The sequence below is a fragment of the Trichomonas vaginalis genome, chromosome V (assembly GCF_026262505.1).
Source record: "Trichomonas vaginalis G3 chromosome V, whole genome shotgun sequence".
Taxonomy (NCBI): Eukaryota; Parabasalia; order Trichomonadida; family Trichomonadidae; genus Trichomonas; species Trichomonas vaginalis.
Genome location: NC_067207.1, coordinates 12,477,223 through 12,499,709, shown reverse-complemented (window position 1 = coordinate 12,499,709; position 22,487 = coordinate 12,477,223). Strand labels below are relative to the sequence as shown.

Here is a 22,487-nt window from a genome sequence, read left to right as displayed (position 1 = left end):
ATTAATATTTTTTTTTTAACAAACAATATATTAATCAATTGTTTAGTCAGCATACTTCTTTTTGGTGAATACATACATATCTGGTAACTTGAAAACGCCGAATGTTGTAACGTTTGCAATAAATTGTCGGTAAACGTTAGTTGTTGTAGAAGAAGACAATAGGTTCCATGTACCCTTCTTAATAAGAGTTTGCTGATCAGTTGATGGAGTGTCAAGTTTACAAAGTATATAATTGTCTTTATAGATCTTAATTTGGCAAGGAACTGTACCAATAGTAATTGTTACATCAGATGCATTGTACTTGGAGTATCCAGATCCCATGATACCAACTAGATTTTGTCCATCAATTGGTCCGCGATCGGGGAATAACTGGGATACGCCAAATACTTCTGTAAGATTTCTATTTGCGCAAACTTGAGCAGCAGGTGGACATGTAACAGTGCCAGCATAGTTAGAAAAGCTAGCAGACTGACCATCATACTTGCAATAGTATTCTTCATCATCAACAACAAGTCTAACCTTGTTATCCGAACCACACCAAGCTTCATAGCATCTTGGTGTTGCAATTAGGTTACCTGTGATACCTTTATTTAATGTTGACAAAGCACAAGTTGAATTTGCATTGAAAGTTTCGCCATGTTTAGTGTAATCATATGTTGAATCATAATCAATCATTGTTTGCAAGCCAGAAGATCCATTTGTTCTGCAGCTGTACCATGGAAGAAGTAAAGGAGCGTAATCAAGTAAATCATCTTGACCAACCTCTGATTTATTTTCTGGATTATACCAACCTTCATGGCCCTCAAAATCTACTTCGCTGGTGGATTTCAATGAACAAGCCCCTGTAAAAGTATAATCGTAAAAACAAGCTTGTAAAGCAGTTGACTGACAAAGATATGTAGCAGGGAATGATTTTGTTGGTGGTTGTAAAAGAACCTTTTCTGTAACTTCGATCTTTGTATTAATGTAATCATTTAAATAAATTAATTCTTCGGTAACATTTGTAGATGGAGCATACCAACCAGTATCCCATAATGTATTGTAGAATATGCCACTAATCCAACCAGGACCATATGTTCTTCCTTGCATTAAATCAGTGAAAAATAAACGTTCATTTGGATGGGAACCAGCTGTACCAGATCCACCACCATCTTCGATTTCTAAACCAAGATGCATATACTGTGGAGATGATACATGGAATCTGTCATTGACAAATGCTAAAAGATGTGGAGTTTGTAGATATTTATGGGGAATTAAGTAACCTGTGTATGAGTTATAAGCTGATTCATTAATTTCCTTGCCATAGGCATCTGTATAATGAAGTGCAGTTACATTAGTAATCCATTTATTGAAAAGTGATGAAGAAAATGATAAAACATGATTGAGTTCATGCAAAACAGTCATGATGAATTGTCTATCACCTGATTGAAAGGTTTCGGGCTTATCAGGCAATTTTGCGGGGTTAACAACAATTTTTCCTTGAGATGGGCGCCCATTGACACCATTATAGGCTAATGATGATGCATATGCAAGACCAGAGGAACTTGATCCGAATGGCTGAGCGTAGACCGAAATTGTTAGGTCATATTCATCATTAGGATTGCGAGTAATGTTAATATTACTTTCTAAGAATTCTTTTACTGTATAGAAAGTTTCTTTAATTGTTGTTCTTTTAGCATCAGTAAGAATATCATTAGATGTACATGTGCCAGTAACAGAAGTGCATTGTGATGGATCAAGAGATGCATGATCAATGGAAGACATATCAAATTTGATTCTAATGGATTCATTTAAGCCTTCATCTGTTGAAACTTCCATTGTTTTTCTTTCGAGAGGCTCGGTAAGCTCCCTAAGGGTTTGCTTCTGAAAAATCTCATGTGAACATGTAAATACATGAGAACTCGAGAGTACAAGTTGAAAGACGAACATTAGAAGTAATTGAGAAGTTTTTGTGAATAAAAATTTTGAAAAGAGGAAACTTAATATTATTTTCTTGGATAGCACGCTTTATAAAATTCCAATACAATTACAAGAGGTAATAAAATTTTTTATCGCTACTCTTTCATTTTTTTCAACGTCTACTCTCAATTAATTCAAAAATTCGAGACTTTTTAAGCGATTATTGAATGTGGAAAAACCTTTGACAAAAATAATTGTAAGGTTCAACTAATTTCATTGCTAAAATTACAATAATAGTGGAATTAAATAATATTCATGAAATAAAATCATGAACTTTTTCATAAAAAAGTTTGATAATCACAGCTTTCATCTTTTAACTACTCAGGCCGGTACGGTGAACAACAGAAGTATGCATTAAGTTCAGAGCCATAATGTACATTGATCATTTGGAATCTTTGAACTTTGAAATATATGGAATTTCTTTAATTTTGTTATTTGATAGAAATTAATTCATAAAACAGTCAAAACTAAAGCATTTCATGATATATCTTATTCATTTACTAATAAAAATTAAAAATTACGATTCAAATAAATTTTATATTCTATTCACATATTTATAATTTTACAACAAACTATTAAAGATCACTTGTGATCTACTGGGATGATACGATATTCAGCTGGGATCGTTGAATTATGATTTGTATAAAATTTGGTTGGTTTTGGACATTTCATTGACAGAGTTGCTCCCCAAATTGGAGGCTTAGCAAATCCTTCTTGAATGAGATCATCTCCGCGATCAGCATCGCAATTTAATCTAATTCTGAAGCCATTTTCATATTCTTGCTCATAAGCAATAGGATCCTTCAAAAATTTATCACCTGGTCTGAAAATTGGCTTTGGATTTCCGATTGGATAATAATTTTTGCTTTCATATCTAAGACAATACCAAATATAGAATTCCATTGTATATCCAACATTGCCTAGATCTATATCCATCCTTTGAAGGGCAATTGGAGACCAATCAACATATAAAGAAGTGTTGGATTGATCATTCCATGTTGAAATATGAGATTTCCATGTTTTAATTGTATCCTGTGGTTGTATAAGATGGAATGAAAGTGTTCTTTCTGGAATATCATGAGAATAATCAATGTTTCTGTCTGGTGTATTTGAATTAAACATTCCAAAGGCACTTGATTCTCCAGTGCGATAATACCATTCTCTGAGACCGAATATACGTCCGTAGCAAGCTGATAATCTAATATCTGAGCCTAATTTCGAAGCTTGGTAAATTGAATTGCATTCCATAAGATGTGGCGCTATTTTGACCATGAACTGATGAGTAACGGCAATGCCTGGTCCACCGTGATGGAATGTTCTTGTAGGGTCTCTGCTCGGGAAAAATTTATAAGTTTCATCAATGAAGTAATATGTCATTCCGAATACATTTCCTGCTGCTGTTTTGCATAATTCAAGTACTTTTGTTGGAAGTACGTAACAATCATCATCGCAAAAGAAGTACCATTTCTTATTTGGATATAAATTATAAATATCATACATTGAAAGTATGTGTCTCGATTGTGCATGATTGTATGGATTTTCGAAGTAACTTCCAATTAGATAATCTCCTCTCATTTGAGTTATATGGAAAGTAATTGAGAGGTGAGGGTTTGAATTTGTGATATTATTCATAATAGATTCATCTGCTTCGTCTGTGTATACATGAACATGAGGTACTAATCCGTACCATGCCTGAGCTAATTGATAAACTCTTGTTGGAAGGCACTCTTTACCACTCCAGACAACAAATACTATATCATCCATAGTTACTGTTAGATCTGACGTGTATGAAAGAGCTTTGTAAATGAAAAATAATAAAAGCATTTAATTATAAGAATTTTGCAACAAATAAAATGATTGGCTTATGATCTTATATGTCATAAATTACTATAAAATCGAAAATATTTCATATAAAACTGGTTGCAATTCTAAAATCAAGAAATTGAAGATTTGAACATCTACATTTTCGAGCCAAAACTCATAGAATTTTCATATATTCAATGAGTGAATGATAGTTGCAGCTATATTATTAAGAATATGGAAAAATTTGATTTCAAATCCATGAAATATCGGATGAAAATCTAAGAATCTGAGTTAAATCCTAAGTTGTAAGTTGGTGGCTTCATTCTAAATGTATTAGTAAAAAATAATGGATTTGTATAAAAAAAATTAAAAGGAATATTAGTACTTAAAAAGTATTTTATTGCATTAAATATAAACCATTTAAATTATCGTATAGCTACCGAAAGGGAATTTAATAAGACTTTGTTGGGTTCATGATCTCCATGAAATCCTCGAGGGTGATGTAATCCTTACCCTCCTGAGCGAATTCAGCAATCATTTCCTTTATTGTCTTTGGATCAATGTTAAGTCCTGTAGTTCTGATGATGGATGTTAAGTCGCTTTCATCAATCTTTCTATCACCGTTAGCATCGAATAATGTGAAGGATTTCTTAACTTCATCCTTTGGATTTCTCTTGGCCATTAAATTAGCAACAGCCTTTGTGAAATTCTCCTTGTTTAATTCCTGTCCTTGTGGATCGTATTCCTCAAGGATAGCAATAACTTCTTGCTTTGGAAGATCGAATCCCATGCCCTTTAAAGCAACGCGAAGTTCATGGCGATCAATTGTGCCTGATTTATTAGTATCGAATTTCTCAAAGGCAGCATCGATCTCTTGCTGTTGAAGTGGTGTAAGATTTGGCTTCGAACTCTTGCGAGAACTTGATCTTCTTGATGACATATCTTAAACTGACCGTTACCCTACGATAGAGGATTGTAAGGAAACGCTTTTTTTGCGTTACATGTCAGCTAAATTCGTTTGATTTTTGTAAATTGAAAAGGCCTATAGATACACATAGTGAAAATTGCAAGGATATTCAATATTTCAGAATTTTTCTCAATATGAAATTCAATTTATGAATTTCAAGCTTGAAGAATGCATTGATATAGAAGTACATAATGACATGTCGAGACACAATAGCTACACAAACACTAATCAGTGCATTCTATTCTGATCCATATCTTTTCATGCTAAATTTCATATTGTCTTTAAATGAAAGCTTTATAGGCCTTAATTCTAACAATATCTTCATATATAATACTCTAATGAAAGATAATATTTTGCGATATACTCGGCATTTCACAGATTATATGGGCTGGATCAAATAACTTCTCCAAAAATGATCAGTTCATAGCGAAATGTTCAATAAGATAAAAACTTTAAAAGAAATATGAAATTTCTATCTAACAAAAGGAGCATGATTTGAACAAAGATAAAAATATAAAAGTATATACCATATGAATTAGGATGAAGCGATTCTGAATCCAGAAAACCTATCTTGACTTGCTGGAGATTGATAAAATTATAAAAAAATAAAAAAATGAACGAGGGGTTTCCTTTGAATCTTCCTCGCACTTCACAAAACGAGGAGGTTTATGCAAACTGCATCCGCAGCTATCTTGCTGAAATTAAAACTCTGAAATTCCAATTAGAGCAAGAAACATCTCGAAATGATGAATTGAAGCAAACGTTACTAGTTCAAAAACAAACAAAAAACAATTTATCAGCTCGAGTTTCATCTCTAGAGTCAGCAAATCGTAATTTGATTGCTCAAATTAACGAGTTACAAAAACAAACAATTGAATTTCAACAAGCATCGAATGATTTAGTAAAATACGAAGCTTTACTTAAAAAATACAAATTAGATAATTCAGATCTTAAAAGACATATTGATGATCTCACTCAAGAAAATAACGATTCAATCGAAAATAATAAAAGACTTGAGCAAAAGAATCAAGTTCTCAAACTCAAATTTGATGAGCTTAGAGAGTCTTATGATAAGCTTGAATCCCAAGTTTCTCGACAAAATCAGAAAATCGTCGAAAATCAACAAAGCTACGATGATATTACTAAGAAATATGTAGACAAAAAGCAAAAAGTAGAAAAACTAAAGAAAGATGCATCTAAATTAGACGATAAAATACAAGAACTTACAAATTCGAATTTACAACTTAAATCTCGCATTGAATCTCTTGAAACATCGAAGCATGATGATCAAATATTGCATGCAGAAGAAATTACAAACTTATCTAAAACAGTATTCAACAAAGATGAAGAGATTAAATCACTCAAAAATCAACTTCAAAAAATTGATGAACAAAAAATTGTTATTAATGATTTATCTGATCGTTTAAAGAAATCACAGCAAAGATCACAATCACTAACAGATGCTCTTAAACATTCCCAAGAACAACTGTCTACCATGCAACAATCATCTATTCGAGAAATGGATGAAATTAGAAGAGATCTTGAAAACAGAGAAGCAAAAAGTTTAAAGACAATAGAAAAACTTACAAACAGATTAAGTGATGCAGAAGGAAGGCTTCGAATTAGAGAAGCAGAATTAGAAGATTCAAGACAACAACTTGCTGATGCGAGATCTCAATTTACTGAAACACTTTCTTTGAGACATTCCACACATAAACAACAATTAAAGTATTTAGGTGAGAAACTTGAGAAAAGTCAAGGATTGTGCAAAGAATTAGCAACGCAACTTGGCGGATCTCCTACAAAAACAGAGTATAATGCTGCCTTAGATCGTGTTTCAGAATATCAATCAAGAATCGCTATTTTAGAAGAAAAAGTTGAGAACTTAGAAGAAGAAAATGATAATTTGAAGCGACGAAACAATGTTTTAGAAACAGAGAATCGCCAACTTCGAGAAAAAACAAATGATTATTTGTCAAGAGTCGAGAAAGCAGAAAAGAGACTTGATGAGATGAAATCAGCAAACAAGAAATTCCAAGCTAATGAGCGAAGGGCATCCGATCTTCTTTCACAAACATTAGGATTAATGGAGAGGAAACAGAAAGAACTTCAAGAGACTAAAAGAGAACTTAAGAATTTGAAGGCAAGTACAGAATATAGTTTGGCATCATCACGATCTAGTAATTATGATGTTCGCAAAGAAAACGAAGAACAAATCCGATCATTACGAATAGAAAATCATGAATTAAAACAACAAATCAAAGATTTCCAAGATCAAAAATCATTCATTGATGAATTAAAATCTAAGTTAGGTTCATTTTCATCTGACATCAACTTATCTTCAGATTAATGATATATATTTTATAATTGTTCCTAAAATCATTTGTGTATTCTTCATAATTTTTTCTTATATTTTAAAATATGCACATTGAAAACAAAATACATATTGATGCTTTATGCTTTACTTTGTTTATATTATATTAAGATATTGAAAACTCTCACATATACTCAATAAAATATCTCTTTGTTTATTCAGAATTTGATTAAAATATTGAAGCTCAATCGAATAAAAAGTACATGAATTTAGCATACAATATGAGACTTTATATCGTCCACAACTTATTTCTGGCACTTATAGATGATTCAATTTCCAATTTTGCTAAACCTCGGTACTTATAGATTCTAAGAGATATTTTTGGCCAAGCATCCGGAAATGGTCTGAGGCGAATCCTTTGTCTATGGCTTATAAATAGATCCATAAAAAAATCTTATACTTTTTCAATCCGTGAATTTAATTTTCAGAGGTTTTCAAAACAATTAATTTCGAAATTTATAATATTTAAGCAAAGTATTCATTGATTATGATCAAAATTTCAATTTTTAATATTTTTAAGATATTTTGTAAAGTTACGACTTTTGATATTTTGTAGATATTTTGTAAATTTACGACTTTTGATAAATGAGTCAATGTATTACTCCGAATTTCGAATACATTGGTTCTCATATCAATGATTATATTCAAAATGATAATTTCTTTGATATATTCGATCTCGAATGCAGCAATACAATCATGAAACATGCAAAATTAACAACAACTCAGTTCATCTCTCTTCTCAAACAATCTACATCAACTCTTAAGGCTAGTAAATTATACAGATATATACGTAATGCGAATGTTACTATCCAAAGCATTGACGAGGTCTTTTCAGTTCTTAAATCAGTCAAAACATACATGAAAATGAAAATATTTGATGGAATCATTGATTTTTTAAAGTTAAATGGAACGGAAATGCGTAATTCTTCCGAAGAAATCGAAGAACCTCAAGAACAAGTTCAAATTTTGAATAATACAGAGAATCAAGCACAAGAAGACAGCAAACTCTCTCAAAATCTTTTAACTAAAATCTCATCACTTAAGAAATATAATTGTTTTTATAATGTTTACAAATTCTTTGAAGAACTTTGTCCAGAAGGTGATCAAGAAATCATTTCAAAATCATGTGAAGAAGGACTTTTGGAAAAGACAACAAAAGATGGAAAGAATGTACTTCATGTTGCATGTCAAAAAGGAAATCTCAAACTTGTTAAATCTCTCATGGAAGCTGGCTGTGATAAAGAAGCAAAGGATAAGTATGGATATACTCCACTCATTTTGGCATCGAGAGAAGGTCAGCTTGAAGTTGTTCAATATCTTATCTCAGCTGGAGCATTCAAAGAAGCAAAGAATAATGATGGATTTACTCCACTCAATTATGCCTCACAACGTCTTCATTTTGAAGTAGTTAAATATCTTATCTCAGTTGGAGCTAACAAAGAAACAAAGGATATTTATGGATATTCTCCACTCATTCGGGCTTCAATAAATGGTAATCTTGAACTTGTTCAATATCTTATCTCAGTCGGAGCTGATAAAGAAGCAAAGGATAATGATGGATATACTCCACTCATTGAAGCATCAAAATATGGTCGTCTTGAAGTTGTTAAATATCTTATATCAGCTGGAGCTAATAAAGAGGCAATGGATAATGGTGGAAATACAGTTCTTTCATTTGTAGAGAACATAAATGTAAGAGATTATTTGATTTCTATTGGAGCCAAGTAATCTAATTAGATAATTAATAAATATATGACAGTGCTACTCATATCACAGAATACTTTTATAAGAATGTCTTGAAATTGAAGTAAAAACAAATTTCTAATTTATTTTTTATTTTTAGAAAACATTACTAGATAAAAAAGATGGACATATGAAAATGGATCAAAGACAGCTTTTGTTTTCTGTTTATAGTATTTAATAAGTATTTGTGGTGTTAAACATATGAAGAAGTCATTTTCGAAATGAGATGTATCCATTTCTGACATAAATATTGCACCTCTTCCATATATGAATGTTGCATCTGAATCAGAATTTGTTCGGAAGACATAAATATATGCTTCATAACCAGAACAAATATACACTCCATTACCGTTATGACAATTGTTCTGAAATATGCAATCTTCGATATCGAGTATATAGAAAGAAGCACCCCAAAGATAAATTATTACATAAATATTATTTGTTTGAGTATTATTTATGATATTAGATTTTATTAGTTTTGCACTTAATGAATTATAACAAATTGTGGCGTGATCTAATGCTTGACACGAATCAATGTGACAACAACTAACATTTTCTTCATTTTGAATATTTTTGCAATTAATGGCTGAACCTATATTTGATTGACACTTTGAAAAATTCACTGCTTTAATATTTATTTGTCCATTATATTGATATAATGAACCATCATCACTATTATCGTAGGACGTAATAGAACCTTCAGTAACCGTTCTATTCACATTTTCACAATATATGAACCTATTATATGAGTTATTAAAAGAATAAAAATGGTTACAAACAAGATGAGAATACCCTGTAATATATATGGTACCCTTACCATCAGAGAAATCATTTTGTTCTGATAATATGTAATAACTATCTCTATTTTTGAAGTAAATTGCATAGTATGGCAAATTTTTAAAAATTGATTTATAAACAAATGCGTTGTCAGAATCAGAAATGGTAGGATTTGTTTTAGTAATAGGTATTGGGCTTTTGACACTAAAATATCGTCCCCAAAATTGTTGATAATTTTCGTACAAATTATTTTTAGACTTATTTTATTTAATTTTATGTTATTAGTTGCAGTTATCAACTCGTATTATCATTTTGTATTAATTAGAACTGTTATACCAGACTCATTTGAATGGAAATTGAAAATTTTTGTTCCATAAAAAATAAGTTACCCGATTTTTCAATTATTGATATATTTACATGGTGAGATTACGTCAGTTGATTGTTTGATAATTTCAATTCTTTTTTACATGTAGAATATAGATACCATATGGAAAATATAAAATTTTCATGTAAAAAAGATTCGGAATAACATCAATTTATCTTAATTAAGTTAAATTATTGATGTAAACTAGTATTTGATTTGTTAATTTATATTCTAAAGTTCTAAGCTATCTTTTCAATCGATTTCAGAAGTGGAATTTATTTCTAACGTTATAATGCAGAAGTTTTAAGAAATATAAATTTAAGAAATGGGATGACAAAAAGATGATTTATACAGCAATTTCGGGACAGAAGTCCTGGAATTGGTTGTATTTAGCCCTGAACTGTGAGTATTCAACGTAAGGAGATCCTTCAAAGCCTGGCATGATGAGATCATTGCCATTCAGTGAAATCTTGATGTACTTATTCTGGCTGTTATCTTCCCAGAATGTGATAGCGACATGTGAAGCGTATGGAGTGACATCTTCCTGAGGAACGCCGAGATAAGTAAGGAATGCAGCAAGTGTTGTATCATGTGCACTCTGTAATGCAAATTTCTTACCACTCTTCATGCCATCTTCTGCAACTTTAAGGATGTGTCTGTAAATTGGGGCTCCTGCAACAGAATGATTAGAAAGATATGCGAATAATCCCCATTGTGAGTATCTGTTCTCCTTCCTGCATGCATTCATGAACTTGTCATCCATAAATACAGGAACTTGCGATCCAACACTGCAGTTGAATGCAACGGCCCAGCCACAAATCAAATGGACACCATCAACTGTTGGTTCCATGACGTGGAAGTACTGTTGTGTGGCATCTTTGATGTCTGGCCAAATTCCGGTGACCAAATTCTTGTAATCGTCGGATGCGAGGAAAGCATCACGCTCTACTTTCATTTGCTCACAGTTCGTTTCACTTGGATTCAATGGAGCGGCTGCAGCTGTGCCGGAAATAATTGTAAGGACTTCATTGTCGGAAAGAGGTGGATAAAGACCATCGATGAATGACTCGGCACTGCGGAATGTTCGTTCAATGGGAGATGTGTAAAAATCGAAGAGAGCTGGATCCATTTTCTGTGGTAAAAAGTGTTTTTCATCAACAAGGAATTTCCTGTATGCTGCACCAAGATCAATATGCATCTGTTGACCAACTATTGTCAAATCACCGGCACGGCAGCTTGGCGGGTAATCAATCATTTCTGGATCGAGAATTTGATCATAATATCTATAAAATTTTGATGGACCTCCTTCAGAACGTGGTGCTGGAGCGTTCGCATCATCACATTCCCAATGTCCACGAGCACTCATTGGTAATTGTGGTTTTTCTGGCGTTCTGTGGCCGTGTCTAATAAGAACAGAGACATGAAGTAGCTTTTTATCATCTGGGAAGCTGAATGATTTTCTAGGCGCTTGACAGTACTTACCCAGGTCAGAAAAAGCTAGTGAATTCAGAAAGAACAGCATTGAAATTTTTTGTCACTTTTTGATCAAAATCGGATTTGAAAAAATATTCGCTACCACGCTGATTTCACTAGTCTATACCTAAATATGACTTTTTGTTTATCTTGGTATCCATTTGAATTGATTTGTCTTGATTGAATTGCAAAAATTGCTCTAATGCCTGGAATGCATTCAACATTCAGAGTACCATTACATTGATGTTTAAATAATATATCCAAAATTCATGTTCGCTCTAGTTAAACCGATAAATATATTTTAACTAGTTCACAAGACATCAGAAATGAGATGCATCCCTCTTATGATATTCAAATAGTTAGAGACTCTACAATTTTCCTCATTGAACACAGTTATTCTATGATATAAAGGTCTTGAAGGGTTCCTGAGCTCAGTCAAAGCAAAAGTTGGATACTTTCTGCAAACAGCAGATATGATGAGCACGTTTCAATTTAATGGAAGTTCTGGTTCCAAACTATTAGATTAATCTAATCGAGTAAGCAAATGCCAGCAAGACAGCTTTCTTAATCAATCCACACCTTGCATTGTTGCATGACCTAGTAAAATTCCTCCTAAGGAACATGCCAAGGACTATTATCACTAATCTCAAGGAAACAAAAATTTTATCAGCATTTTCCCTAAGGATGTAGTGTCTCCATAATTACATTAACATATTTATTGGAGTGTTATTATACTAACATCTACTATTACTGTATATATTGAGTACTATTCAACAATTATAGTATTTGAAGCATATAAAAACACGAAATCTATAAAAATACACACATTTATTCATATAATTATGCTATAAATTAATATCTTTTCCTTGAACTGCAACAATTACACCGAATTTTTCAATTCTACAGAAGGCAATTCCACCACAAGTATTAATAACAACAGCTTCATCAGGTATTTTAACTTTATCTCCAGGGAGAACTCTGAATTTCTGAGAATCATAGACAGTTCCATCAGGATCGCATTTCTTAAGCATGTTCTTCTGCACAGACACTGTCTTATTATCTTCTGTCAATATAATAACGCCATTTCCGGAGACAAAAGTGACAATTGCTTTTTTGTTTTCGAAAATCGCGAGATCATTAATTTCGAAATCAGTACTTATATCTCCACTGAATAATGGAGCCAAATCAGCTGGATTTCTGTAAACAATCTGGTTCGGAATCTTAATAATTTGATGATTTTTTGTAGCTTCAAGAATTTCGCATACAATGTCTTGAATATTAGACACATGGACTGCATCATTGACATCGAACTTCTTTGTGAACAATTTCTCGTAATTAGCCAAAGTTTCTTGAATTAATTTGTAAATCGTGTTGAAAGTTCGTTTCTGAGCAATGAAATATGATTCATGATGCTTAGAAATGAGATCTAACTTAGGAAGAAGTAATTTTGATAAAGTTTCGCTATCATGAATATGAAATTCTCCAATAACAGAAACAATGATTTCTTTGATCTGTGTTTTGGATATATCATTGCATGAGTTGATTTCTTTGACGGATTTCTGGAATTGATCTTGTAATAATTTTGTAATTGAGTTTTTGATGTCAAAGAGAGCAGTTTGGTACTGATTAACAAGAAATTCAGGAGATGTTTGGGTGGAAATCGACTCCTTTGGAACAATTTCGGTTTTGACCTCCGAAATCTTGTTGGAATTTTCAGAAGATTTGGAACCCGACTTTGACTTTGACTTGACAACATAGTCAGAGCTGTCTTGGCCGGTTTCTGAATCAGATGAACTTGATAATGAAAATTTGGCCTCTTGATCCAATTTATTATTGAGTTTATCGATGAGTTCCAGCAATCTCTGCTGTTTCTCTGTTTCATTCTTAAGATGCTTTTCGATATCTGAAATTAATTTTTCTTTTTTAGTTGATTGATCATCTGTTTGTTTATCAGTTGCTGTCTTCTTCAGTCTATTCAAATCCTTCATTATATCTTTGGAAGTTGTTAAGCAGGACTGGCAAATCCTAAGAGCTCGCTCAAGATCTTCGTTTTCAAGCTGGTCGACCTGTCCTTCGTAGTGAAATACTGAAGTACCGAATCTTTTGTTTAGTATTTTGTTATTTAGCTCCTTTTCTAAAAGAGCAAATTCATCTTTAGGTTTCGGACGTGGTCTTGGCTTTTGAGCCGGCTTAACCGGTTGTTTAACAACACTTGGCTTTGGTTTAGCAACTTTAACAGGCAATGCTTTGATCTTTGGAAAGAATTTAATTAATGCACCTGAAAATAGTGAAAAGCACTCATTGACTTCGATACGAGTAGCTGTCTCATCTAACAATGAGTCCATCTGTTCAGTGGTAATTGAAGAACTCCATGTTTTTAGTATTCTTAAGTCGATTTGTTGAATTTGAAATTCTCCAATGAATGTGGCTCCTTTGTATAGCACCCCTTTTGTGGAATCTCCTGAAAATGATGTTTTGACTATAATATCTTTTAATTTCGGCTTGGTTTCTGAAGAAATAATTTCGGAAAGTTGTTTTGAGGTAAATTCTTTGCTATTGAAATCTGTATTAACTAATGAGCGATTCTTTATAATTGCTTTTCCGCGAATTAAGTCTATATCTATAATTTGTGCTGGTTCATCAATAAAAGGAGGGCAAGTGAATGAACCAAATAGTTGGTCTTTGTATGTGATAGTGTGGAATCTGAAATAATTGCAAAAATTCTTAATAATTTCAATAGGTGCAGGGATTTTGTATATTAAATCGGAAAAATACTTGTCTAATGAGAAAAATGTTTCTGTTTCTACATATAAATAGTCTGGATCACTTGGTACATTGAATATTGATAGTATTTTCTCTAATTTTGAAATCTCTTTGATGTAATGCTCCATATACGCAAAGGCATTGTTGCGACCAACATACACTTTGAAGTATTTTGATTTTCTTAATAACATTTCTAGTGTTATTGAGGTTGGATTATCCCTTCCAATTTTTGGATCAGCTGTACAGATGAATGCTTGGAGGAGTTTTTCTGCATCACCGTTATTAATATCAGAATCATTCAAATTATGATAGAAATCAGACATATCAACCATGTCTCCTGTGCATTGCATTTATCTGCAATGCTAAATTATGGATAAAAACAATCAAATTTATCAAAATCTCTATTATTTATCTATTGTTAGTATATATCTTTTGGTTTGCGTTTGATTTTTCTTTTAACTTTTGACAATTTGATATGTAAAGTGTCAAAATTGCAGAAATATTGTCAAAAATATATCTTTAACTTCAGCTAATTAATGAAATCATAGTTCATTGCTATAGATAAGAAGAATTAATTTAAAAATGTTGAAATAAAATCCTTTTTTAAAAGTTTTTCACACAATAAAATAAAACAATAAAAAATTTTTTCTTTCATTCATCTGAATCAGAGAATTGGAATTGATTCCTATTGTAAACAGGAATCTTAGAAGGTGAAGGACCTTTGTTTCCATTCTTCACTATTTCTCTGATGTGTGGTGGAGGAGGAACATCGATATCATCATCACTTGAGTCATTGATTTCGAGTTTCTTTGGCTTTACAGGTTGTTTCTTTTGGGGAGAAGGTTTCTTGAATGGATTCTCGTGCATTGGAGGTGGTCTCATCTTATTTGGCTTTGGCTTCGGTTGCATGAGAGGCTTAACTTCAGCTGGTGGAGATGGTGGAGATTGGTTATAATCATCGCTGTCAGAAAACTGGAATTTCTTCTTTTGTATTTTTGGAACTTCGACAGGAGGAGGAGAAATTGGTGGAGCTGGATTCTTCATCTTCAAAGGTGAAGGAGGAAGTGGAATTTCTTCTTCCTCTTCTTCTTCAGTTTCGGATTCTGACTCAACTCGAATCCTGTTGATTTCTACTTGTGGTGTTCCAATGGAAAGCTTTTTAACTGGCTTTGGTTTCGGTTTTTCTGGTGCCGATGAACTTTCTGACAATTTTAGACTTGCCTTCGACGGTTTGGACGGTTTTGACTTTTTGACAGGCATTGGTGGTTCCTCATCATCATCTTCGATTGATTTACGAACGAATTTCGGAGCCTTTTCACTTGGATCCACGTAATTATCATCGTAATCATCAGAACTGTCAGAAATTTCAGCATCAATTGGAAGAATTCTTTGTAATTCTTTCTTTGAGATTCTTCTTGTCTTAATTTCGAAATCATCTTCACTGTCATCATCAACTCTTCTCTTGATGTTCTTGTAATCTTCGTCATCATCATTATCTTTGATTTGTTTCTTCTTCAAAGGTGGAGCTTTCTTCTTTGGTTTCTTCTCTTCTTCATCTTCATGTTTCTCCGCTTCTTCTTCATTGAACAAGAAAATAGCCCTTTCTTTGGTTGCGACCACTTCACTTTGTTTCACTTCACTTTCTTTTTGTTTCTGTTCATTTTCTGAGGAGTTTTCATTAGCAAACAAAGTATTGAAGTCAGGATTCATTGTTGTGAATGGAATTCCTTTGTAGTTATCTTTGTCTTCTTCGACATATTTCTCCAAAGAAGGAGTTTCGTAAACTTTGATTTTTTCTGTGTTTTGAAGTAACAAAACATTTTCTGGCTCTGAGAGATGTTCTGCTTGGAAAGGAAGAGGGACATGCATCTCCTCGCAAGCCATGTAATGAATCATGAGTTTTCTTCCACGTACATGTCTTGTTTCGTCTCTTGTGATTTCTTGGATTAAATCTTGGACATCTTCGTTAGCTTCGAATGGAAGTTCTGATGGCATTTTAAGTGCAAGTCTATGGCAGTTGATATGTGTTCCAGCTTCAACTTGTTGGTTGGAAATTTGAGATATCAACATTTTTTGGTCTTTTTGCTTCTTTGAATCAACGAATTGTTTAGCATCAAGGACAGGATAGCTAAAACTAATAACGCTTTCGTTTTCCTTGATACTTGTAATAAGTTGGTCCATCTGTTCAAACTGGTTTATTTGGTTGCCATCCATCTTCAATGACTTCAGGTTCTTGCACTGAGAAACAATTGCGGAAAGAAGAGGAATTATTTCGTTCTTACCGCAGTTTCCAGAGATATCTAAGGATTCTAGTTGTTGGCATTGACTTGCCGCTTGAAGAAGTGGCAATAATTCATGACCAAGCTTCTTTTCGTTCGTACCTTCTATCGTTAATTTCTTGAGATGACCGTTCAAAAAGAATCTTCCAAGTAATTCACCGACACCTTTCATTTTTTCGGTGAAATTGTTACTGAGGGAGATTGCTTCGAGGTTATGCATCTTCTTAACTAAAGCTTGCAAAGGTTCAACATCGTCAAATGTCATATTATTTCCGTTCAAGGAAATTTCAATCCACTTTTCACGCCTTGAAGAAAGGAATGCGCGCAAAATAGGAAGCAATCCATCACTACTGATAGCCATCCTATCCATAATTATCCTAAACTTAGTGATATTGACATTTTCAGAAATTGTTTGGATAATTGTTGCCAAATTCGACTTAGTCAAGTTAGTTCCTGAAATATCAAGTTTTTCTATGGTGTTAAATGTTCTCAAAGCAAAGCAAATGACTTCAAATGCCGAAGGAGTGATATTATTATCGTTCAAAAGCAAAGTTTTGAGCTGGGTCTTGTAAGAACAGAATGCTCTGAGTGTAGCATCCATGCCTGGACCACATTTTGAAAGATCCAAAGTTTGTAATTCCAATCTTGAATCTTTGTTTGCGTTTTCCAAGAAAGTAGTGATATTCTTCTGGACTGTTTGGTCCTGGAATGGGAATCCCTGCAAGAAAAGATGCCTTACACCATAGAAATTGTCATTTCTTGCCATAACTTCGAAAATTGATGCAGCAACTTTTGGAGGAATGTTCATTCTGGACAAATTGAGGAGGAAAACAGGACTCTGGTTGTAAGAAAGAATTTCTGGGAAGGCTTGGATATCATGAATTTGGTTGTTTCCAGAAAGATCCCAATAATTTACGTTAAAATCGGAATTGCTTCTTGCATTTCTGGAAAGGTTTGTAAAACCAGAATTGATACCACAATTGTTGAAATGTACAATGCGGAAATTAGTTCCGAGCTTAATAAATTCAGTCATTAAGTCAATAAGGTTTGGCTTCTTCGTATCTGAGCAGCAGATACCGGATAAGAAGTTCATTTCTCCTAGAGTAGTAAACATAGGCTTGATGATGCTTGATTGTTCTTGTGGCTTTGAATAATCAATAGGAAGTTGAGCGATATCGATAATAGTGTTCTGGCTGAGAAGCATTGTATGTACATATCTCACTACTTGGTGATTATAAGGTACACCGAGCTTTACACAAGCAGCAAGATACGTAAGCTGGAATTGCTGTGAAGGAGAGAGAGGAAGGTCTAAACGAGGGAATAGCGATATGTCTGGGCATTTCAAAGTGAGTAAATTCTTATCCATTAATGCAGAAAAAGATAATTGATAGTTACGATAAAGTAATTGTGCAAATTTCAAGCCTTGTGTTGCATAGAAGATGATGTTCTGTGTGTTTGATTGAACCAAAACATACTTTTCTTCTGTATATCCTAGTAAAGTAACATCACCTATGAAAATTGAACAATAAAGCTTAAATGCATCACCTTTCTTACGTTGTTGGTACAGATTGATGAAGTGCGGTGAAAGCGCTACGGCAGTATTAGCTATTAATTTAGCATTCCAACGAATTTGAGATCTGAAAAGAAGATGCAACGGAATTTCGATTTCTGGAAGAGATGATGTTATATCATGTGTCTCCTTATCACTAAATGTATTATCTTCAACTAACGGATCAAATCCATATAAACTCATTACACTAAAAATTTTTTTTTGTTTTTGTAAAATGCAAACAATGAATTACTTTTCATCTCAACCAAATTATTACAATGTAATAACAGAGATAAAGAATAATGCAGAGTCAAAGCGTATCCCTTCATATGAATATAAAACTACACTCCAAAGAGCTTTATTAAAAAAGTCTCCACAAAATGATACTCAATTACAAAGCCAAAAATCAATTGAAGAAGCTTTGAAGAACTCAAGGATGGGAAGAGATGCTACTTTACCAGATTCCAAGCAAATTTATGAAGATTTCTTAAATCTTGTCAAAGATAGATTATCACCTGAACAGCATCCGATCTTCATTCGCTATCTTTCAGTCTATATGAGTGGATGCATCCCACATAAATTATTTATTAGGCTGTTTTATCAATTGATTGGAAAAGTACCTCTTGATGACCCAATTATGCTCAATTTCCCGTCATTTCTTGCTTCTGTCAGTTTCAACACTTTTACAACAATCCGTGAAAATTACACAAAGCCAGAAGATGAAGCTTGTGCTGAAATCGTCATCATAACAACAGTAAATGCATCAACTCCAGAAGAATACCACTCAATTTACAAAGCATTCAAACTGCTTTCTGAGGGCTATATTTCTACGAAAATTGCTAAAAATTTGCTCTCAAAATATTGTCCGGAAGAAACTCTCAATAAATTAGACACAATTGAGAATTTCGCTATCTTTAATCCAGACAGAATTCCTCACGAATACATTCTATGCTCAGACTTTACAAATCCTCTAAATGAAAAAGATGCAATCACAAAGTTCGAAACTAACCCAGCCAAGAGCAGAATTTCGTCATTATACGAGTCTACACCTTTCGAAACTATCGAAAATCAGCTCCAATCTACAAAGAAATTAATAGAAATGTTCATTTTAAAGGAAATCCCAACACAAGAGAGATTAATTCCATTTTTCGGTATCAAAAGTGGTGAAGTACTCGAGCAATTTCCTAAATTCAACCAATTGGCCATCAAACGCCTCATTCAAGTTTATCAAAAATTTTTCGACAACTACAAAGAGTTTTCATACCATAGACTCAACCGTTTAACAAATAACTACCTGGAATATCGCATTACTTACAAGAAAGTCCTGAAAATTCTTTATGATCCAGTTCATATGAAAATTCCTGGAGTTCACACTATCCATCTAGGAAATACCGAACAGATAGCGAAAGCTCATCATTTAATTGATGATTTCATTTACAAAATCTTTGCCGGAGATGAAAAATTGAAGAATAATTTTGAGCTTGTTAAAAATGTCCTATTCAATGGAAAGCCACTTGAAGGCAATGATGCACTCATTTCTTACTGTTTGGCACTTTCGGAACTGATCAAAACTATAGATGGCTTTGATACAACCGAAATTACAAACGCAATCAAGACAGAAGATGGCTTACTTAAGTTATATTCGTCATCTGAGATGAGATGCGTTGATTTGATCTTAATCAAAGCAGTTCGCGCGATTAATAAAATTTCCGAAATTTCTGAGTTCGGAATTGAGTCAATCAAACCAAAACAGATATATCTAACATGTATACAGGTGAATGGTAAGGATGCCACCGTTGAAACTCAGATAACTCCACTCCAAATTCAACCAGCTGAGAAATAATTTAATTTGTATTATTGTTCTTCATTATTGATATTTTATAAATAATTTACTTTTCTTACATCTCAAAATTTTTAAAACAATCACTTAATTCTTTAGATATTTTTGATATGATAATAAATTTTTGGGAGATAGCTATGCATAACATATATATAAACTTATTTAAGACTTCTAAGATATATTTAAAGCACTCTGAACCTTTTCCTCGTTGACATTGATGGAAAATTTAACCATAACTTTTGAATAGTTTACATAAGTGTGATTTTTACTAATGACTTTTTATATAAGGGTTTCGTTTTGCTAAAATTGTCACTTTTATAGCATATTTGTTTTTGGATGTTTTGCGAAACCAAAAAAAAAAAACTATGATATACAATGTGTGTGTAAAGAAAATACTTTATTTACTAGTTAAAAAATCATTTGGTATTGATCAAGTTATTTTTTCTGGATAAGATATTATATGGATAATTGGATAGAAAATACAATTATATAATCTTGTACCTGGTTTAATTAAGCTAATTGTCATCAGAAACTTGTAATTTTTATGAATTTCAGATTTTCTTTTCATTACTGCTTTTCTTAATAGGTCAAGTTCTTATTTACGTTATAAAGTATGATATTTACAAATATCAAGTTATCATGTTTTTTGAGAAATTATGAGAAACAAACAAAAATGAAAAAGATAGGAATAGCAATGAATAGTGATGTGGGTATAGAAAATGTAAGAGATATGAATGCAAAGCAATCAGTATTTAGGACATTGACCATAGATTTCGAAAAAAAAATGCTGCATATTGAGCGAAAACTATGATTATATTATAAGGCTGTCATTTAAAGCATAATGAAACTATTCCCTTTTCATTTTAATCGAATAAGATAGTAAAGATTTTTGAATTAGCTAGAAACTGATGAGATGTTTTCACAAATCAGATTTTTAATCTCTATAATGCATAATTCACTCAATATCTCAATTTTGATATTGCGAGATATTTTTGCTATCGGTTTCGCAATTTTGACACAATAGCAAGAGGGTTCTATAAGCATTATTATCAACGTAGAATCTGAATATCATATCAGAAAATGTCGCAAATCTGACATTTATCCGACCAAATAGCAAAAATAATTGAATACTTTTCGCAAAAACTTTAAAAATCACTAAAAATATGAAATATAGATATTAAAGAGACTTTTTATATAATCTTCATAAAGATTTTCCAAAAATATGATACCGCAAAATTAAAAAAGTGACGTCTTGAGTGGAGTCAAAGGTCGAAATTGCTAGCTAAATGTTTTTTAGCGAAATTGCGTATTGTACGTTTTTTTCGCAAAACGAAACCCTTATTTTATAGAAATGAGGTAAGTGTAGAGATAGATAAAATAGAAGAATTGAAATATAATCGAAAACCGCCAATTAAAAAATTTTGGTAATGACATCTTGGGATTCAGTACAATTTGATAGCTTTTTAGAGGATGAGGGTGAAATATTAATGTCGGAAGCATCTGTTTGGCGCAGCACGGGTGAAATTGAGATAAAGTTATCTAATAAATATATTGGTACTGTTTCACCTTTAATCAGCAGTACAAATGAAGGACAAGTCGGTGATCAAACTGCTGAAGGTTTATATGGCATTCAATTCAATCGAATTGCTGATACCCAATTTTGGAATTTTAATTACATACCTTCCCCAACAAATACTTCAATTTATCAACAACTCCGGAATCTTAATTTAGATAGATGCCAACTTTTTGTATATTACAATACTTCTGACCCAAATAATCCACCATATATTCAACTTTTCACACCTCGCGTAATCCAATCAGAGGTGATTGATGAAAATGGATTACTCATTTTAAGCTCTTGGGAGCCACAAAATGACATTAATCTTGCTATAACATGCATTTTGGAACAATTTTTCAAATCAAACCCAACAATCGATTACAATAATCTTACCCCTTACCCATTAAATGAAAACAGCCCGTTCAATCAATTCATTACAGTCGTTCAATAATTATATTTGACCTTTTTTTTATTCTGCTGTATTTTTTTGTTCAATTTGTTTGTTTGTTTTTTATGTCCGCTTTTTTAATTTTGTTTTTATTTTTAAAATGATTTTTTTAAGGGTGAACCCGCATGTACGTTTATTTGAGAGGAGGATTACCCTCTCAATTTTTAAAGCTTCGTTCACTTAATATCTCGATGAATATTGGATTAAAATTGAATTTGCCCATACCAATATATCTGATACAATATCCTTAAGTTTTACTAAAAAGAATTTTTTAAAATCCCTGCAGATTCGGGGATTTTTAAATTTTTTGATTTTTTTCGAAAATTTTTCGGAAAAAAAATATTTTCAGAAGAGCCTTAACGGCTAAGTTTTATGTTTAATGTTGAGTATCAAAAAGAATGGGCATCTGATATAGCCATCATATATCCCAGATGCAAATAAAAATTCTGACTTTTTAAGCATAAAAAATGAAATTTTATTTTTTGCAAAAAACAGGCCACCCAGATGTACGTTTATTTGAGAAGAGGAGGATTAAATTTTTGAAAGCACTAAAATTTGTAAATATGCTAGTTATATAATAATATGCATTA

General features: G+C 32.4%; 10 protein-coding genes across 10 annotated transcripts, besides 1 other annotated feature; 4 read left to right on the top strand and 6 right to left on the bottom strand.

The window, feature by feature from the left end:
* Positions 1–8: 8 nt before the first annotated feature.
* TVAGG3_0323880 (regulation of choline O-acetyltransferase protein) lies at positions 9–1,929 on the bottom strand (the record flags this gene model as incomplete). The annotated part of the gene is made up of 1 exon (XM_001581662.2): positions 43–1,929. One exon carries the CDS (start codon positions 1,927–1,929, stop codon positions 43–45), a length of 1,887 nt encoding a protein of 628 aa, XP_001581712.1.
* A 396-nt stretch (positions 1,930–2,325) lies between these two features.
* Positions 2,326–3,801, bottom strand: TVAGG3_0323870 (fringe-like family; the record flags this gene model as incomplete). The annotated part of the gene is made up of 1 exon (XM_001581663.1): positions 2,542–3,783. The coding sequence occupies one exon, from the start codon at positions 3,781–3,783 to the stop codon at positions 2,542–2,544; it is 1,242 nt and encodes a 413-aa protein (XP_001581713.1).
* Positions 3,802–4,146: 345 nt separating this feature from the next.
* Positions 4,147–4,720, bottom strand: TVAGG3_0323860 (calcium ion binding; the record flags this gene model as incomplete). Its single annotated transcript, XM_001581664.2, has 1 exon — positions 4,214–4,702. One exon carries the CDS (start codon positions 4,700–4,702, stop codon positions 4,214–4,216), a length of 489 nt encoding a protein of 162 aa, XP_001581714.1.
* Positions 4,721–5,336: 616 nt separating this feature from the next.
* On the top strand, positions 5,337–7,138 carry TVAGG3_0323850 (biological adhesion protein; the record flags this gene model as incomplete). Its single annotated transcript, XM_001581665.1, has 1 exon — positions 5,343–7,079. The coding sequence occupies one exon, from the start codon at positions 5,343–5,345 to the stop codon at positions 7,077–7,079; it is 1,737 nt and encodes a 578-aa protein (XP_001581715.1).
* A 550-nt stretch (positions 7,139–7,688) lies between these two features.
* On the top strand, positions 7,689–8,831 carry TVAGG3_0323840 (spectrin binding; the record flags this gene model as incomplete). The annotated part of the gene is made up of 1 exon (XM_001581666.1): positions 7,689–8,831. The coding sequence occupies one exon, from the start codon at positions 7,689–7,691 to the stop codon at positions 8,829–8,831; it is 1,143 nt and encodes a 380-aa protein (XP_001581716.1).
* Positions 8,832–9,874: 1,043 nt separating this feature from the next.
* Positions 9,875–11,554, bottom strand: TVAGG3_0323830 (histidine acid phosphatase; the record flags this gene model as incomplete). The annotated part of the gene is made up of 1 exon (XM_001581667.1): positions 10,334–11,509. The coding sequence occupies one exon, from the start codon at positions 11,507–11,509 to the stop codon at positions 10,334–10,336; it is 1,176 nt and encodes a 391-aa protein (XP_001581717.1).
* Positions 11,555–11,639: 85 nt separating this feature from the next.
* Positions 11,640–14,612, bottom strand: TVAGG3_0323820 (uncharacterized protein; the record flags this gene model as incomplete). The annotated part of the gene is made up of 1 exon (XM_001581668.1): positions 12,306–14,573. One exon carries the CDS (start codon positions 14,571–14,573, stop codon positions 12,306–12,308), a length of 2,268 nt encoding a protein of 755 aa, XP_001581718.1.
* A 209-nt stretch (positions 14,613–14,821) lies between these two features.
* Positions 14,822–18,271, bottom strand: TVAGG3_0323810 (uncharacterized protein; the record flags this gene model as incomplete). The annotated part of the gene is made up of 1 exon (XM_001581669.1): positions 14,875–18,255. One exon carries the CDS (start codon positions 18,253–18,255, stop codon positions 14,875–14,877), a length of 3,381 nt encoding a protein of 1,126 aa, XP_001581719.1.
* Positions 18,272–18,286: 15 nt separating this feature from the next.
* TVAGG3_0323800 (uncharacterized protein) lies at positions 18,287–19,894 on the top strand (the record flags this gene model as incomplete). Its single annotated transcript, XM_001581670.1, has 1 exon — positions 18,287–19,894. The coding sequence occupies one exon, from the start codon at positions 18,287–18,289 to the stop codon at positions 19,892–19,894; it is 1,608 nt and encodes a 535-aa protein (XP_001581720.1).
* Positions 19,895–21,318: 1,424 nt separating this feature from the next.
* Positions 21,319–21,900, top strand: TVAGG3_0323790 (uncharacterized protein; the record flags this gene model as incomplete). The annotated part of the gene is made up of 1 exon (XM_001581671.1): positions 21,319–21,900. One exon carries the CDS (start codon positions 21,319–21,321, stop codon positions 21,898–21,900), a length of 582 nt encoding a protein of 193 aa, XP_001581721.1.
* A 110-nt stretch (positions 21,901–22,010) lies between these two features.
* Positions 22,011–22,487: part of a mobile genetic element that runs on past the window's edge.